The sequence below is a fragment of the Balaenoptera acutorostrata genome, chromosome 6, assembly GCF_949987535.1.
Source record: "Balaenoptera acutorostrata chromosome 6, mBalAcu1.1, whole genome shotgun sequence".
Classification (NCBI taxonomy): Eukaryota; Metazoa; Chordata; class Mammalia; order Artiodactyla; family Balaenopteridae; genus Balaenoptera; species Balaenoptera acutorostrata.
This window is the reverse complement of record NC_080069.1, coordinates 38362466-38382017: the sequence shown is the minus strand read 5'-3', so window position 1 is coordinate 38382017 and position 19552 is coordinate 38362466. Positions and strand designations below refer to the sequence as shown.

Here is a 19552-nt window from a genome sequence, read left to right as displayed (position 1 = left end):
CGAGGAATTCCAACTGCTCAACTGCTGTCTCGTTAGTGTGAGTGCGTTTGCGCGTCTCAGCGGAGCCGGCTGCCCGAGCCCTACGCTCTCCAGAAGGCTGGGTGTCTCAGCTGATACTGATCACATATGCCTTTGGGGACACCTCTGGTTGATATCTACCTGTCTTGTGACCTTTGTGCTTATGAGAGCTTGGCCTTCTCACTTGGGAGTATGAGATCTAGGTACTCATTTCTCTTTGGTTCCGCAATGAGGTGAACTGATTCTGCGGGGCCCGGTTAGGAGCCTCTATATGCCAGGCCTTATGGCCAGTCAAGAGTCAAGCTTGGATGGGATCGGAAGGTCACCTCAGGAGTGCTGGCCAGTCTCTCAGGATAACCACAGTGTCCCGCATCGTGGGGAGGAACATCTCAAGTGTCAACTTGGCCGAACAGTTTGCTGGTGTTTAAATGGCCTTTCTTTTTGGCCCCTTACACTAAGTTAGTTAACTCTCTCCTTGCGTGCTCTCTCACAGTATCCTGTACTTCCCCTTTCATAACAGTCCTGACTCTGAAGTTTGTTTAACATCTGCCTTCCTCCTTGGACGCCCTCCCTAGAGGGCAGGGGAGGGGTCTGTCAAGGTTGGTCTTTGTGGCTTCTCCATTCCTAGTACTGCCTGACATGTAGAGAGTGTCCAAACAAGGCTACCGTGTACATTGCACAGGGGCTCCCAGTGGAGGGCAGAAATGGGGGCGGGGGGGGAAATCAGCCTGCACCTTTGTTTGCCAAGTCAGGTACATGGGTCCAGGGCCGAGCCTGTTCTGAGGAAGAAATGCCTTTCTAAAAGTCACTGTGACAACTAGCAGGTGTCTGTCCTGTGTCCAGTTAGAATATGGTGAATTGAATTGAAATGGGCTGACTGAATGTCCTTTCTGGGTCTATTTCTCTCATTATGTTCTGACTCCCTCCCCATCCCCTGACCCACAGTGGACACACACACACATCACATTAGATTCAGGGTGACATTCTAGCTGCACACTCTGACTCACTATCATACTATCGTCTCCTTCCTTCCCCCATAGGTACAAAATCTGTAGTTTAAAAAATTTTCTCCTTTTCCGCAACGAGCTTTCAAAGTGGTTGATCTAGCTCTGTGCAGCCTTTTTCTTTCCATTCTTTTCTTGAAATGCATCTGTTAAAACTACTTGGAGAAAATAGTTATATCTTGTGCTGATTTTTAAATTATTGTTATTTCAAAGAGAGGAACAAAATATCTCCAATCTGGGTTGGAGAGCCAGGCATCGAGGAGAAAGTAAATTAAGACTGTAGAGGGCATTTATTGCCATTTTGGGAAAACAGCATACCATGCTTTTGTTTGTATCATGTTGATTCAGATACAATAAATAAATAAGTAAACAAACAAACAAATAAATAAGCACAGCATTCTTGCATAAAGCTTGTCTCGGAGCCAAGGTTTGTTCTGACCTTAAAATGCCATTCTTGTAGTAAACGCATCTTAAAACACAATGTCCAGATCTTCATGGTACCTTGACCTGCAGGCCATGCAATCTATTTTTTTTCCACGATCAATATCTACACTGCTCTACAGAGACAAGCGCACATAGGAGGAGAACCCAACCACGCACCCACACACACAAATGTGGTCACAGAGACCTTGAGAGCTAAAACATGGAGGTCAGAAACCAATGATACTTTCAATATGGTGCTATGAATATAGATCTATGTATGCAATTATACATGCTTATGGAAATGTTTTTGTAATTATATGTGGATATTTTCAGACTCATTTTAAATCATCTTAATAATTAGTAATAATTAGTCTTAATGTTCTCCCCGTTGAGTACGTGGCAAGAGCGGTTCTACTTAAGAATTTCCACATTTAAAAAAATACATAGGGGACTTCTCTGGTGGTGCAGTGGTTAAGACTCCACGCTTCCACTGCAGGGGGCGTGGGTTCAATCCCTGGTCGAGGAACTAAGATACTGCATGCTGCGCAGCACCGCCAAAAAAAAGAATTTCCACATCTTCTACCCTATCTCACTTAATACTCCGTAACACTTTTCTTTCCTCCAGCAGATTTATCTGTGACTCTTAGTTCAACCAGCAAATATAGGTGAGCTAAACACTCACGTGAAAAAAAATGCCTGACATACCAATCTGCATATTAAAATCTCCTCTCTGGTCTCATGTGCTGTGTTAGATTTCTTATCGTTGCTTTGAATCTGGCATTCCAATAATTCAGGTCGCCCATGCTGAGAGACATATATACATGTGGCTACTTGTTGGTGTGTCAGAGAATACGACAGGCCTTTGTCTGGATTTGTCTACTTACCTATGATTCTGTGACTGGCTAAAAATCAGACACCTTTCCATGGTGGTGTCTATTCAAAACAGATGCATTGGGATCATAAAGTTGCAGTGAGACCTTCCAGGAGCTACCTTTCCAGAAATATTGAATGAGTTCTGAGCAGAAGTGCTTAGTCTGGACTTTGGGAACTCTCTAGGGAATTTTTGGGTAGACCTCAGATCATCGTGAACCCCCTGAAAACATATGTAATGTGTATGTTTACATGTAATTTTCTTCTGGGAAGTGGGTCCATAAGTTTCATTAAATTCTCAAAAGGGTCTATGATGCAAAATCAGTTGCTGATGAAGCTGAAAGATAGACACAGCATGGGGAAAGTGGGAGATGAACACAGTTGACTCACAGTGAATTGAGGGGCGTGAGGCCCGCGGAAGACCAGTGACAATCACCAATAACAACAACTTCAGCCGCCTCCTTCTCCACAGCTTCTACCACAGCCTCAGAATTCACTAATGGGTTATAGACTTCGTTTCTCTTCCACCTGCCCACTCGCAGACAGACATGCCAAGGACAGGGCAGTAGCCAAAAAGCAGGCATGAGAAAGCGAATTCTGACTGGTTCCCTGAACGGGTTCAGCCAGCAGACAAAGGAGAGTTACCTTGCCCTTCGGATTTTTCTGGTTCGCTGGGTACAGGAAGATCCCTCCATAGACCAGGGTGCGGTGCACGTCAGCCACCATGGAGCCCACGTACCTGGCCCCATAGGGAGCACTGCCATCCTAGAAGGCAGAGAGGGAAGAGACAAGATGCAGTGAGCTTAGCAATCACTCAGCACCTGCTTCAGGTCACACATCCAGCTGGTGCGACCTCTGCATTCCAGGGCCTCCTTCTTCCACCCACTAGCTTAGGAATTGAAAATATTATATAACTGAGCATTCCATTCATTAGGCACCCCCAAACCTCAACTAGTGATTGGACTCATTAAATGTTGGACTACTTAAAGTGAGAGACAATATGTGTCCTAAGACAGAAGCTAACGAGAAAAAAAAAATTAAAAAAAAGAAAGAAAGGGCTTCCCTGGTGGCGCAGTGGTTGAGAGTCTGCCTGCCAATGCAGGAGACACGGGTTTGAGCCCTGGTCTGGGAAGATCCCACATGCCGCGGAGCAACTGGGCCCGTGAGCCACAACTACTGAGCCTGAGCGTCTAGAGCCTCTGCTCCGCAACAAGAGAGGCCGCAATAGTGAGAGGCCCGCGCACCGCAATGAAGAGTGGCCCCCACTCGCCGCAACTGGAGAAAGCCCTCGCACAGAAACGAGGACCCAACACAGCCAAAAATAAAAATAATAAATAATAAATAAATAAAAAATTTAAAATAAAAAAAAAAAAAAAGAAAGAAAAAGGAAGTACAGACAAACGCCAACTGTTTGGCTGCTCCTTGAATCTCCTCCTTGGCCCCCAGAGTTCAGAGCACTTTTCAGCTTTCTGAAAACCAGACTCCCTTGAACCATGACAACTTTTGCACTTAGTGTAAGCAGTGTTTATTCACTGGCAAAATTATTTTAAAGAGCCTTAGAAATCATGCAAAGAAATACAACAACTTCCTTATAAACCTCAATTTCATTAGTCATGTAATGAAAAGAATATTTGTTCTGAAAAAAACAAAGTTCATAATTTCCCTCAAGTAGGGCATGTCAGGTAAGGCACGACTATCTGATGAAATGGTTTGGGCAGGTTTGCTTTTCCTCATTCAGTGACCCATCTGACATTTCTGTGTCTAATCTAATAATTCTCTGACAGTGCAGGGAAACACCAAAATTCCTCAGGGCAGATATCCAGTGTTTTGTGTGGCATCAGCCACAATAAAATGCATTGATTTCATAAGCATTTATATTCATAAGCCAGGCCCCTCCATCAGTCTGTGACGCCCTTGGGGAAAAGACTTTCTGCTTGATCTTGGCATTCCCTGAGCCCAGCCTGGTGTGAGGCAAAAAGTACGTGCTGGGAAAATACTTACTGAATTTCATTTACGTGAGATTTCTTGAAAGCACTACTCAGGTTGTTACCTTAAAAATTACATGGGAAAAAAAAAACTTACATGGGAGATTTTGCCTCCTCCATTTTATTCACATAATGATATTAAGTATATAAAAACACCTTCAGATGCCAATTAAGAGACTTCTCAGTAGGTAAAAGAACACAGGTCTGAATTAGACCAATGGCCATAGGGATAAAGAAAATGGACTAACTTGAGAGATATTTAGGAAGTAGAGTTGATAACACCAAGTGAATGATTAGACATGGGCATAAGAAAGAGGTAATCCTCTCGACTCACTCCCTTAATGTTGTTGGGAATGAGTATGATGGTTGAGGCAGTATGGATCAAGAGAAGAAGAACCAGGAAGGAGCAGGCTTGGGGGTGTATGTTTAGTGGGGGGTGGGGGATAGGAGGGTCAGAGTTGGACATGTGGAGTTCTAGGTGTCTGAGGAGCAAGCAGATCTGAATTTCATCAGGAGAGACTGGATGAGTTCACCCTGGCAGGATACCAAGTGTGAGCTGAAAGGTTTGTTTGGAATAGAGTCCTGTAGAGTCAATAGAGTCCATGAAGGGCAGGCAGAAGTGTGGAAGCCAGTAAAAGAGGCTAAGAAGATGGTTAGGAAGGTGGATGGAAAGCCAGACACAAGGTCAAGGAAGGGGTAAACAGCCCTAAATGCCATGGAAAGGTCAGGTAACATAAGGTGGAAACATGACCGCTGGATTTGGCAACACAGATAAAAGAGGATTATAAAGGGAAGACAATGGAGCAAAGAGGGTTAAAGAGGGAATGACAGGAAAGAAAAACTTTAAAAAAAAAAAAAAGGAAACATCCTTCCAACTTCTGGGTATTTATCCTAAAAAAATAGGAAATAGAATCTCAAAGAGATATCTCCATACCCATGTTCACTGCAGCATTATTCACAATAGCCAAGAAGTGGAAGCAACCTGAGTGTCCATTGACAGATAGGTGGATAAGAAAATGTGGTATATACACACAGTGGAATATTATTCAAACTTTAAAAAGAAGGAAATCCTGTCACTTGTTACAACATGGACGAACCTTGAGGACATTATGCTAAGTGAAATAAGCCAGTCACAAAAAGACACACACTACATGATTCCACTTATCTGAGGTATCTAAAGTAATCCAGCACATAGAAACACATAGGAGAATGTGGTTACTAGGGATGCGGGCGGGGAGGAGGAAATGGGGAATTGTTCAATGGATGTAGAATTCCAGTTTTACAAGATGAAAAAAAGCTCTAGAGATCTGTTGTGCAACAGAAGGCTTAGATTTTAATCCTGGCTCAACCAGTTAAATAAGGTCACCTTTACTCAAGTTACTGAATAAGGAAGAACAAATCTGACTCCATATTGGATCTGTTTATTTTACTTTAACCTTCCTATTCTATTGCTTTTGCTACAAATTAAGACTGTTGCCTCTAGGCTGAAATATACAGGACAGCCATTCTCAAGGCTCTGACCTTCAAAGGTCACTTTTCCATTCATATAGAGATAAAAAGTTGCAGAACAGAGAATAACATTTGTCTTGTTGTAGATTTACAGGAACATCCTGACCTGACCTATGTTGACAGCTGCAAGAACAAAGGATTCTGACACCAAAAAGTCTGCAACAAACAATCACACCCCCTTCCCTTTTAGTATAAAAGAAGCCTGAATTCTAACTCAGGTAAGGTGGTTCTTTGGGACACTAGTCCACCATCTTCTTGGTCTGCTGGCTTTCCCAATAAAGTCGCTATTTTTTGCCCCAGTGACTCGTCTCTCTATTGGCCTCTATTGCCATGCAGCAAGCAAGAAGAGCTTGAACTCGGTAACATTACTTGACTGTTCAGGGCCTCAATTTCCCCATATGTAAAATGGGGACTGTGGTGTTAATACTTATCTTGTAGTCTGTTGGAGAATTGAATGAGTTAGTACACAACAAGCACTAGGAACAGTGTCTGACACAGTATACATTAGCTACTATTATCATGACTAATAGAAGAGTGCAGTCAGGGATAGGAGAATCTGCTACTGTCAGGAGACAAACAGCAAAGGAGGACTGCTCCTTCCACAATGGCAGAGGGTAAAGAAAAGTGCCTGGACCACTTCCCATCTCCCGGGGGTGCGGTGTGTGGGAGAATGACAGGCAGAACACAAAGATCCTGCAGGGAAGCAATGGCCTCAGGAAGAATGAGGAGTTGGAGGAGCACTGCCTGCTCACACTAGAGAGGGGCCTCCCGAGGGTGAAACTACAGGAGTAAGGGGACTTCTTTTTCAAAACAGAATGATCTATTTTCTTTCCATTATTAAGTGCAAAAGTAAACATTCATTTTAAATGGAAGAAGAGGGGCTTCCCTGGTGGCACAGGGGTTGAGAATCTGCCTGCTAATGCAGGGGACACGGGTTCGAGCTCTGGTCTGGGAGGATCCCACATGCCGCGGAGCGACTAAGCCCGTGAGCCACAACTACTGAGCCTGCGCGTCTGGAGCCTGTGCTCCGCAACAGGAGAGGCCGCGACAGTGAGAGGCCCGCGCACCGCGATGAAGAGTGGCCTCCACTTGCCGTAACTAGAGAAAGCCCTCGCACAGAAACGAAGACCCAACACAGCCATAAATAAATAAATAAATTTATAAAATAAAATAAAATAAAATAAAATAAATAAATAAATGGAAGAAGAAACCACAACATATTACAAATTTTTAAAAGCTGACTCACACTATACTAAACAACATAAAATCCAGAAAAATTATATTTTTATTAATTAACTACTTGATATGCTTTTTCCCTTTAAATTTTCTTGGTTGTATACTCTTTGATTGCCTCTTCAAATGACAATGCTTTTGCAATAATTTCTACAAAGAGAGTTGGAATGATCCGTTTTCAGTAACACATGATCATTGCACATATTCACACAAGAGAAAGTGAAGAACCCTAAAACCTCAACTTCCAGAAACAACTATTAACAAGATGGCACATTTTTAAGACATGTTATGCATACATACATACTATCTATATATCTGTGTGCATAAATACGTTCACATATATATGTGTATTTTGTGGACATGTTTCACTACCAATATATAAAGAAGCACTTACCTTCCTAATGGATGAATAGATGCGTGGCACAATATTTCACTAGAATATTGCAGATGCCCCCGACCAATCCCTCCTGATGGATACAATACTTCAGTTGTTCCTTTGTTGTTGTTATAAACAATGCTGCAGTGACATATCCTTGTTCATTTATCTTTTTTTATTTGACCTATTAGTTCTTTAGGATCAGTTTCCAGGGGAAATTTAGGATTAACTAAGTCAAAAGATTTGAATATTCAATATTTGAAATCATATTGCCAGATTGCCACCCCCCGGAAAGGTTGTGGCATTTATGTTTCCTTTAACATTTTATGAGAGTGCTTATTTTCCCACACCACTGAGCACTATTCATCTGTTAGATCTGTGCAAATCTCATATGTGGAAACGATGTTGCATTTTAATTTGCATTTCTTTTTTATTAGCATCTTCCCATTTGCTGACTGGATATTTGTTTCTTCCATGACTTGCACTATTGTGCCCTTTGCCTGGTTTTCTGTTTGGGTGTTCATCCTTGTATTTTGGTCCTTGTGTAGACAGACTGTTCACCTGTTGTCGGTCATATGTGCGGTGATTACTTTTTTTCTCAGTTTGCAACTTCTCCGTCAAAAAGATTTATGGGTTTTTTTTTTTCATACGAGTTTGGTTTTTCAGTGGTAAAATAAGTATCTTCCTTTATGGGTTCTAAAAGAGGCGCATCTTAGTTTAGAATGGGAACAACCATGAAATCATCTCCAAGACTGGGAACTTGTAAATAATTTTGACTTTATCAACCTCACAATTCATATCCTGTTACTTCTGCCCTTAAGATATCTAACAGGTTTGTGCATGACAGCAAAGGAGTGGTACAGGAGACTGCACTTCTAAGAATTTTGCTTAAAGAACAAACAGAACAGAGAAAGAAGAAAACTCTCTAAAGCTTCCGTTTAAGGCAGCAGAGGCAGGTCCCAGCACCCTGTTGACTATCTGCTCTGGACCCTCTGGAATCCTGAGCTCTTTCTCCCTGGAGCTCGTGAAGGGCTTCCAGGGGCAGCCAGGCTGGCACGTCACACCAATGCTTTTCCAGCCACTTCCAGTGTAGGTCAGACTTCACATTCTTTTTTTTTTTTTTTTTTTTTTTTTTCAACAGTGTATTGATTATTTGAACTTTTATTTATTTATTTTTATTTTTGGCTGTGTTGGGTCTTCGGTTCGTGCGAGGGCTTTCTCTAGTTACGGCAAGTGGGGGCCACTCTTCATCGCGGTGCGGGGACCGCTCTTCATCGCGGTGCGCGGGCCTTTCACTATCGCGGCCCCTCCCGTTGCGGGGCACAGGCTCCAGACGCGCAGGCTCAGCAGTTGTGGCTCACGGGCCCAGCCGCTCCGCGGCATGTGGGATCTTCCCAGACCAGGGCTCGAACCCGTGTCCCCTGCATTAGCAGGCAGATTCTCAACCACTGCGCCACCAGGGAAGCCCCAGACTTCACATTCTTGATCTGGAAATGCTCTGACTCCTTGCCACACCTTGTCTTAAAAGCGCTCTTTGTATGGCAGACATACATACTGGATTGTTTGGGCTATATTAGTAGCCACATGAAGTCCAGGACTCGGTGATCACATTGAGAGCCAAAGAACTTCCTAAAACTTGGAGTAAACACCAGGCCCTGATATTAGAGCGTATGAATGGTACTTTTAAACGTACTTATTCCACCTAAATACAACTAAGTGACCAGAATCAGCACAGGTGGTAGCTCAGCAAAAAATGACAGGGGAGATGCTCTGGCCTGAAACTCTGGATTTTGAAACATTGGTCTCTGCCTTCTTCATAGACAATTTCTCCTGGAAAAACTCACCTGGGGAGTATTACCTATAGTACGTAAAGTTTAGCTATGAAAGATATTGATTGCTTATGAAGAAAGTCAGAATCCGCCATTCTCATATGGGCCAGAGCCATAAACAGGGGCACCAACCTCTTTCAGCCAGGCCCCGACAGCCATCCCCGAAACAGGAACCCACTGAGACAGCATTCCCCCCACCTTCTGCCTTAGCTTTCTTCACTCACCTCAGGAAATTTCTTTTTCTGCACATATTCTGTGGTGGCAGCATCAAAATACTTGGCATAGCCCTCATTGAGGCTGTAAATCTTTCCTTTGTTTTTAATCTTGACATCTTTTTCCACCAGGACAAATTCACCAAGAGCCTAGAAAGGTGAAGAGAAACACCAGGAAGAAGAGAGATACCAGGAAACAGAAGCCAACAGCACACACCTCCAACAACCAGAGAACAGTAGAAGATGTGGGTCTGCTCAAAGAACCCTGGGGTTTGCCAGGTCCTCTGCAGCCTGCCCAGAGATGTTTTTATGAGTTATATAAACAACAGTGACAATATGGAGCCTGCAGAGGCAGCTCAAGCGGTGATAGAACAAGAAATAAAATAATTCAAAGGAAAAAGAGGGAAAATTTCCTTTGTAACTTTCACCGTAGCTAGGTTACTCATTTGTAAAGAACCTAGCTGTATTTATCCCCCAAGTTCTCACCCCCGGTTAATTCCTAATGTTTTCAGGAAGATTTGGGCCATCAACAATGAGAGGAAGAAGTTACTCGAACGGGATTTGTCATGAAGGTGGGGGATGCAGTTAGATCACTAATTTGTGGTCCAGTTATTTTTCTTTAATTTATTTATCCTGTATTTCCTATACTGTTTTTGCCATCCTCTTCCACATTCAGTTCAGCTTTTTTTGGGGGGGGGGGGGTGCCACACGGTGAGGCATGTGGGATCTTAGTTCCCCAACCAGGGACCGAACCTGTGCTCCCTGCATCAGAAGCATGGAGTCTTAAGCACTGGACCGCCAGGGAAGTCCCCAGTTATTTTGTTTATCTTAACGACTCAGTGTTGGAAACCATTCAAAGTTCCTTGTATCCCAACTACTCTTATAGGGGTAAAGAGAAATCCCTTCAATCAGAAACTGTATTCACTCAGCATGAGGAATAGTTGATAAAAAAATGTTTTTTAAATCCTCAGAATTAGAGTGCTGACGGTCTCATCCCTAGGAATGTAATTAGCTAGCTGCAGATTCACTTTGAAAGGCGGGATGTCTCTCTAAGTCACTAGGAAGAAAATCAGACCCTGGAAATCTAATCAGTTTTGATTAAACTTTGAAGACTGAGAAAGTAAAAATCCCCCAAGATGACAGCCCACAGCTAGAAGGCTCCTAATGAACGTCTACAACACTCCCACAAAGAGACAAGGCCACACTGACTGTGTCTGAAACAAGACAATGATGAGGATACTCAAGTGCAAAAACAACTCGACGCGCCTCTCTTCTGCCAAATGTGAGTGATGAGTGCTTCTTTACCAGTGAATCTCTACCCTCACTTTAAACTTCCCACCTCCTACATACAAACTGAGATACACAATCATTCATTGTACCCACATCTAGACAACACCCAATCCAGAACTGACCCTCTCTTTCTCAAATACTCCTTAGAATCATCAAGCAAAACCCCAAGTGCTATAATAAGCCCAAGCCAACCCCCTCTTAGTACGATGCCTCACGGTTCCTCCAGAGTGCCTTCTCCCTTGCTAGTAAACCAGCTTCTTATGTTGCAGGGAAGTACTTGATGGTCTCTGGGTCATGAGCTTTAATAACTTGCTCTGGACATTTGTTGCTTTGGAGCAGCTCAGCATGGAGTTCCACGTCCTAAAAGCACCCGAACTGCCTTTGAATAATTAACTTTTCTCATTGGATGCCAGTCTAAGAAGACTCTAAGCTGGGCCTCCTCTAGCCCAAGGTCAGGCACCTGACTGAGCTTAGCAAAATAGATACTCCTCCCTGGCATTTGAAACCTGAGCGAGACACAGCATCAGGGGTGGTGTCCAGACCAGACTGGCTGTCCTGTGGGACCGTTTCTGTGAATCCTGCTTCCCAGACCTGCCCATCTCTAGCCTGGGGCCTGAGCTTTCCCATTAATACAGTAAGTCCTTCACTTAGTTTAGCCAGGATCCTTTTCTTTTTGTTTATCAGCAAAGATCAAAGACAGATACTGTTGTCTAAATAATGTCTTCACTTATTTATCCACCCCAGGGGCTGTGGGTGTAGACACTCAGGCCCCTGGAGAGTTGTTCCCTATTGTGGGATGGAGGAACTGGCTGTGGAGCCTTACTCTAACCTGGAAAATAAATGCCTTTTTCTGACTGTGTGATCACTGGCACCCACTGAATATTAAAGGGGCCTCCCCCAGCTTTGAGAAGAGGGTACCTGATTATCAAGCACCATATCCTTGTCACCCAGAAATGATATCTGCCGTTTGTAAACAAATGCCTTGTCATTGTGGCTTATGCCACAATTGAGAGTTTGGTTAACGTGAGGTGGTCCCTCTGTGCCTGAACAAAATGTGTGCTCTGACAAAATCAAATTACCAGCCCTGCAAACTCACAGATCAGGCAGGCTCTTGTTGCCACACCAAGGAACTCTGGCCTGTGAGGCCCTGTCTGAGTAACCTGCTGGCCACCCTCTATGGTTTTCTACCTGTGACAATTGCCATAAGCTGCTTCAACTTGAAGTCAACCTTTCAAACTAGTCCTCAGCTTCATACACTGTGTCCTTGCTCAAGTGTCCTTTGTAGTAGGGTGATGTGATCCAAAGGGTTTTCAGGCTAATAAAGAGAGCTCAGCAGAGAGCATGCTATGGTTCGTCTCTTCTTTCTGATGTGTAATCAAGCTGTCTGGCCTACCTGTATCCAGACTGGGCCCCCCTATCGTGACCGAACGTGGAAAGCATGAGCTGTGTCTCTAGAATCCTTCAGCTGGACCCCTGAGCCAAAGGCACCTCCCTACTACCCTTAGAACCACTTCAGAATTTTCTTGGAGATATTTTGCTTGTAATCGAGAGAGTTTATTCAAAATTGTCTGGTATAATAGTTAAGCACAAAACTGCCTGTGAATTGGTGTGCCAAGGCCAATTCCTCTGTGTGTGTGTTTATGTGTGTGTATGTGTGTGTGTTGGGGGGGGGTGGGTAGCGGAGGAGTTCCACACATACTGTTAAGGGAACCACTGACAGAAACTGTCCGCCCTGGTCAGGTACCATAGTAACCACTTGCATGAGTCATCTTACAACAGGAGGTCCTGGTAAGGAACATGGAACTAATAAGCTACCGCCAACCGGAAGAATTCAGTAAAGGTCAAAAAGAGAGAGGAGACCCCTATCCATATATATATATCCTACCAACCTCCCAGAATCCTTCTTGCTGGAATCCTTCTTGGCTGAGCGATGCAGGCACCACCAGGAAGGACCCTCAGTCAGAATGATGGGTCAGAGACAACCCCGAAACTAATCCCATTACCATAAAACCCAAGACTGTGAGCCACATGGCAGAGCAGTTCTCCTGGGTTCCCTTACCCTACAGCTCTCCGCCTGGGTGCTCCTTCCCAATAAAGTCTCTTGCTTTGTCAGCACCTGTCTCCTTGGACAATTCATTTCTAAATGTTAGACAAGAGCCCACTGTCGGGCCCTGGAAGGGGTCCCCCTTCCTGCAACAATTCAACCAAGCAATTCTCGGACACCAGCAGTGTGTCTGAAATTCAACTCAATTCTGACACTATCTACACAGAGATAGCATCAATTCTACAAGTTAAGGGTTCAGTCCTACAAGTCTGCCCTCTCCCAAAGTGGGGACACTTCAGACGCCAGTTCCAAACCCAGGTTGTCACCTATAATTCTGACCGGCCATAAATCAGAGGTTCCCAGGATGAAACCAAGCAGGGCCCTGTGGGGCTCCCAGGCATAGAGGCCTTTCTGCCCCCCATTTCTTGCAGGCAAGACTCCAGCCTCCATGACTTTCCCTGAGTTCCAAAGGGCAGATTCGAATAGTTGCTAATTAAGAAAGGAGCAGCCATGAAACCACCTAAGGTAAGATAAAAGGGATCAGAGAAGCTCATCAAGATTAGGAGACCTGACCACCTGAGACCCTGCACAACCCTAATCTTGTCAGCAACCCCACCCTTTTGAAACTTTGCAGAAGAATGCAAGACTGTTACTGCCTTGATCCTTATCACATACCTCTGACCATGAGCCCTGACTATAAGACATCTCCTTATTCCCCAGGGAGGGGGCACAGTTCTTGAGGCGCTAGCCTACTGTGTTCCCTCTTTGCCTGGCAAAGAAATAAAGCTTTCTTTCTTCTCCATAACTCTGTCTCCATATTTCTGTTCAGCATCGGTATGTAGGAAAGCCAAGATTTTGGCAGCAAGGACCTCTTTCTCAGGTCAGTTAATTTGCTACAGTGGCTCCTAGAACTCAAAGAAGCATTTTACTTACTAGATCACTGGTTTCTTATAAAAGTCTATAACTCAGGAACAGCCAGATGGAAGAGATGCACAGGGAAATGGTGAAGAGCTCCCCTGCCCTCTCCAGGCTCACCACTCTCCTCAGTCTCAACCCAGACGTTCTCTGAACCCAGTCCTTTGGGCTTTTATGGAGGCTTCATTATACAGATATTATAGGCATGATTGATTAAATCATTTGTAATTTATTCAACCTCCAGTCCCTTTCCCCTCCTCAGAGGCCAGGGGGTGAGATTGAAAGTCCCAACCCTCTAATCACGTGGTTGGGTCCATTGGAAATCGGCCCCCACCTTTAGGAGCCTTCCAAAAGTCACCTCATTACCATAACAAAAGACACCTTTAGCACTCTCACCTCTTAGGAAATTCCAAGGGTTTTGGGAGCTGTGAGCCAGGAACCATGGATGAAGAACAAATATATGAGGAATATATTTTGGTCATCTTGAAACCGTGCACCTCAGATTGGGACTTGAACCCCTGTGCCAGAACTCGAACACAGCCTAAACCCAGATTGGGACTTGAACCCACACTGCTAGGACTCAAACCTGGCCAAAACCCAGTCTTCCAACTGAGATCCCACACCTGGTTTCAGCACTTAATGAAGCTCATGTTCTTGATGTCTCATTGCAGAAAGAATTCAATGAGAGACAAAGTGATAGCTAAGAAGTGGATTTATTTATAGAGAAACACACTCCACAGACAGAGTGTAGGCCATCTCAGAAGGTGAGAAAGGAACCAGGGTATGGGGTTGTCAGTTTTTATAGGGGTGGGTAATTTCATAGGCTAATGAGTGGGAGGAGTATTCCAGCTATTTCAGAAAGGGGCAGGGATTTTCAGGAACTGGGTCACCGCCCACTTTTTGATCCTTAAGGTCAGTCTTGGAACTGTCATGGCACCTGTGGGTGTGTGATTTAGCTTGCTGATGTGTTACAGTGAGCATATACTGAGGCTCAAGGTCTAGTGGAAGTTGACTTGTCTGCCATCTTGGACCCATTTGGTTCTAATCAGTTTAAGTCATGTCCTCGGGCTATGTCATTCTTTCAAAGGTCGTGCTCTGTCCCCTTCCCTCCTGTTTCAATCTGAATGATCAAATATTTTTTTTTCTTATAAATCACAATTATCACAGCCTGAGTGTGACGCTTGGCTCCACTGCTACTAGCATGACCTTGGGCAAGTTACTTACCCTCTCTGTGCCTCACTTTCCTCATCTGAAAATGAGAATAATAGTAGGACCTACCCTCACAGGGCTGTTGTGAGGCTTAAATGCATTAATATATGCAAGTTGCTTAGAACAGATACCTATCCACCACTTAATAAGCACTGTCTAACTGTCAGCTACTATTCTGAGAGTATTATTGTAACAGGGAAGAGTTAAATCAGACTCCATGTTCAATCTGTTTCTTTGACTTTAACCTCTGCTTTTCGTTGCTTTTGTTATTATAATCATACATAATGGACTGCCACAGGGAACCCTTACCCTGTGGCTGAATGTTAAACTAAAGTGCCTTTGCTCAGCTCACAGGGAGATAATCTGACCTTGACCACCTGTGAATGGCTGCAGAAAAGAAGAAATTAACACATCCCCTCCCGATGTTGGCCAAGACAGGCAAAACTAATGGCCTCTTTACTTCACTTCCTCACCTCCTCCCAGTCTCTGTTCTATAAATGAAACTGGCATCCAGACCCCGGTCAGATAGTTTTTTGGGGACCCTAACCTGCCATCTTCTCGGTCTGCCGGCTTTCCAAATAAAGTCGCTATTCCTTGCCTCAACACCTTGTCTCCCAATTTATTGGCTGTCGTGCAGCAAGCAGAACGAGCTTGGGCTCAGTAACATTATTTGTGAACTACAGATTCCTGCTTCTATGAAAATAAGGAGAAATTAGAGCATCAGTAAACCGACACAGCAATGCGTTTTGCTCTGATGGGTTTATATGTGAAAAATTTAGACTTTAAAAGGTACCAGATGGACTTCCCTGGTGGCGCAGTGGTTAAGAATCTGCCTGCCAATGCAGGGAACATGGGTTCAAGCCCTGGTCCAGGAAGACCCCACATGCCGCCGAGCAACTAAGCCCGTGCACCACAACTACTAAGTCTGTACTCTAGAGCCTGCAAGCCACAACTACTGAGCCCACATGACACAACTACTGAAGCCTGTGTGCCTAGAGCCCATGCTCCACAACAAGAGAAGCCACAGCAATGAGAAGCCCACGCACCACAACAAAGAGCAGACCCCGCTCGCCACAACTAGAGAAAGTCCACGTGCAGCAACGAAGACCCAATGCAGCCATAAATAAATAAATAAATAAATTTTTAAAATAATAAATAAATAAATAAAAATTTTAAAAAATAAAAGATACCAGATTTCCATACTATAAAGTTTAGTTTAACTGTTTTGAAATTTGTAACCCCCTTCCATCCACTCACATGTGAAACAGGAAAGAAGGGGGCAGGGCACAACCTTTAAAAGAATGACAGAGACATTGAGGACACAACAAAAACTGGTTAGAACCAATTAGGCTCAAGATGGCAGAAGACTTGACTTCCAGTGGACCTTGAGCCTCGTTATACGCTCAATGTAATACACCAGCATATGCTAAATGACACACCCACCAGCACCATAACAGTTCCAAGGACGACCATAAAAGGCCAAAAAGTGGGCAGTGGCCCAATTCCTGGAAATTTCCGCCCCTTCCCCAAAATAGTTGGAATAACCCTCCCACTCGTTAGCCTATGAAATTACTCAGCCCGTAAAAAGCTAACCACCTCATATTTCCGGGCCTCTTGTCTTCTGAGATGGCCCACAGTCTGTCTGTGGAGTATGTTTCTGCTTTGGCCACTCTCACTTTCCAAGACAACCCCATGTCCTGTGGCCATTCTCGCCTTTTGAGACAGATTCTGTGTATGGAATATGTATCTCTCTAAGTAAATCCACTTCTCACCTATCACTTTGTCTCTCACTGAATTCTTTCTGTGATTAGACATAAAGAACCTGAGACCTGAGACCAGGTGTGTGATCTCAATTAAAAGACAGTGAGTTCAAGTCCCAATCTGAGTTGTGTGGTTTCACATGCACCAGCATGTAAAATCCTGAAATGTTTGTCTAAAATGTTTGTTTGATCAGTGCATTATCTCCCTCCACTGCCTAGAATGGTATTTGGGGACACACTAGATGCTCAATAAACATTTGTAATTTCAAATTAAGTTGAAATACTGAACAACAGCTTTTGCTTCACGGAATGCTGGAAATTTTGAAATGGACTTTGGTCAAAATTATTTGAGTTTTCACAAGACTTGATTATATTTAGCAAAGTAGTTCACAAGTCATAAGCAAAGCATCCATCATTTAAAAGAGAAATTCTATAAGTTACACATATTTTCCAAAATTTCTCCTGAACATTTTTAATGTACATTTGCCATGAAGGCTCACCCTTTATTTTTGAACTCTTGTGTCTTTATCCAATTATTTCGTCCTCCAAACAGCGTTGTGCTATCATATTTTTCATCTACCCAGAGGTTGTGCTTCTTCCCCTTCTGCTACTGAGCATTTTCTCATTGTGGAAAGTGTGGAGAACAACACAGAATCTGATAAAATAGCTTTCTACCAGTCACTCCTCCCATTGGGAAGAACATGTGTATTAGGGGAAGTCCTCCAAACTGGTGTCCAGTAGGGTAGCCACTAGTCACATGTGGCTATTTAAGCTAATTAAAAAGAAATAAAATTTAAAACCCAGTTTCTTAGTCACACTAATCATACTGCAAATGTTCAATGGTCACAGGAAGCTAGTGGCCACCGTAACAGACAGTATAGATTACAGAACATAGCCAATCATCACAGAAAGTTCTATTGGATGGTGCTACTCTAAAGAATCCATGCTTCTGTCTGGAAATTGGCATCATTGGGATTCTTAAGTCATTGTATTCCCATAAACCAAAGAAGCTGAATGAATTTTTTGGTCATAAATTCCTTAAGAACAGGGCCTGAGTTGCTACGACTGACTCTGTAGAACCCCTCAAATGCCCTCACTTGAACAGAGGTTCTTAATGTTTTTAGATGATTCTGTTGGCTCTCCAAACTAGACTCTCTGGCCCCAAAAGCAAGTATTAGGAATGACTAGGAAATTATCTCAGACAGGAATTAAAGCACAAAGGCCCATACTGCCTTATTGGGTACCTACTGGGTCAAGCATGAAGAGGTCCACTCCTTGCCCCGTGGAAAGAGCCACCAGTGTTGCACTTCCATAGAGTGCATAGCCCGCGGCTACAATGTTGCGGCCCGGCTGCAGGGCATCCTTTTCAGAAGGCTCATCCTCTGAGGTCTGCAAAAGAGAAAAGGGAAACATTACTGTCTCTGGAGAGAACCCTTTGCCAGAGGCCTGCATTTCAGATCTACTTGAACCACTGAAGGAAACGCAGTTCTAGAATTTCAAGTCACAGCAAATGCATCTGGACGAAACGCGTTGCCATGTTAATGAATGGTTCTAGCTGAACCATTGCAAAGGCCATTCTTGGACTTCTCCCTGTTTTCTGAACCTATTTGTCTCCATCCTGCCAAGAACAGCACCCCAAAGTGCTAAAACTACACCTTCTCTTAAAAATCATAAGCCATGCTCCTTGATGATTATAACGACCAAGGTCATTGAGCTCTGATTTTGTTCAGTACCTCATTCTACATACACAACAGCACTCCAGGGTAGATACCTTTATGACCTGCATCGTTCAGATGAAGAACTCAGAGCCTGAGCGACTGGATAACTCACCCAACATCAAGAGGAGCTGGAGTCAACCCAGGCAGCTGGGCCCAGAGCTCGTCACCGTCCATGCGCTGCCCCTTGAAGACCCTGCCCCTATCTGTCCCCAAGTCTACAGTTCTGGACGTTTTCTTGAGGAAGCCTCTCTCTTTGGCTAGCAGCACTAACAGTGCCAATGGGAGTGGGAATTCAGAGAGACAGGGCAAGGCAGGCATGCTGATGAAGGAAGAGCGAATGTCCTTGATGGAGGGGCAGAGCCACAACTGCGACTGGATTTCACAACCTACTTTTCCAGGTATCTCTTGAAGGGCTCGTCTCTCCCTACTTCCTTGTGCTCAAAAAGGCAAGGAGGGACGTCCCTGGTGGTGCAGTGGTTAGGATTCCGGCCTTTCACTGCCATGGCCCGGGTTCAATCTCTGGTCGGGGAACTGAGATCCCACAAGCCATGTGGCGCAGCCAAAAATAATAATAAAAAATAAAGTTTTACCTTTAAACCTGTAATCTATTTTGAGATGATTTTGGTATAAAGTATAAAGTTTAGGTTGAGTTCTTTTTTTTTCCCTCTGTGGATATACAGTTACTCCAGCATTAATTGTTGAAAAGCCTCCTTCTTCCATTGAATTGTTTTCACAACTTTGTCAAAAATCTGTTAGCCATAAATTGTGTGAAACCATTTTTGGGTTCTCTGTTCTGTTCCTTTGAACATGTGTCTATCCCTCTGTTAATATCATATAGTCTTAACTTTTAGAATAACCTTATCTATATCTACAAAATATCTCGCCAGGATTTTGAGAGAAATTGAGTCAAACCTATACATATATCAGTTTGGGGAGAATTAACATCCTTTACAATGTTGAGTCTTCCAACCCATAAACATGGTATGTTTCTCCATACAAGACATATTATTTGATTACTTGCATCAGTAATTACTGGTAGAATTACTATTCCTTTTTTGTTTCTTGAGTAATTGTAAATTGTATCATATTTTAAAGTTTAGTTACCATATGTTTATTTCTGATATATAGAAATCCAATTGATTTTTGTATGTTGATTT

General features: G+C 43.6%; 1 protein-coding gene across 1 annotated transcript in view; it reads right to left on the bottom strand.

Annotated features, from left to right (window-relative positions):
- The window catches only part of FBP2 (fructose-bisphosphatase 2), a 37689-nt gene that overhangs the window by 492 nt on the left and 17645 nt on the right, over positions 1–19552 (bottom strand). The window contains exons 4-6 of the mRNA XM_007176967.3: positions 17926–18066; positions 9472–9609; positions 2961–3080 (exon numbers count right to left, since the gene is read on the bottom strand). Coding sequence (XP_007177029.1) covers positions 2961–3080; positions 9472–9609; positions 17926–18066 — 399 coding nt within the window. The remainder of the gene's footprint in view (positions 1–2960; positions 3081–9471; positions 9610–17925; positions 18067–19552) is intronic.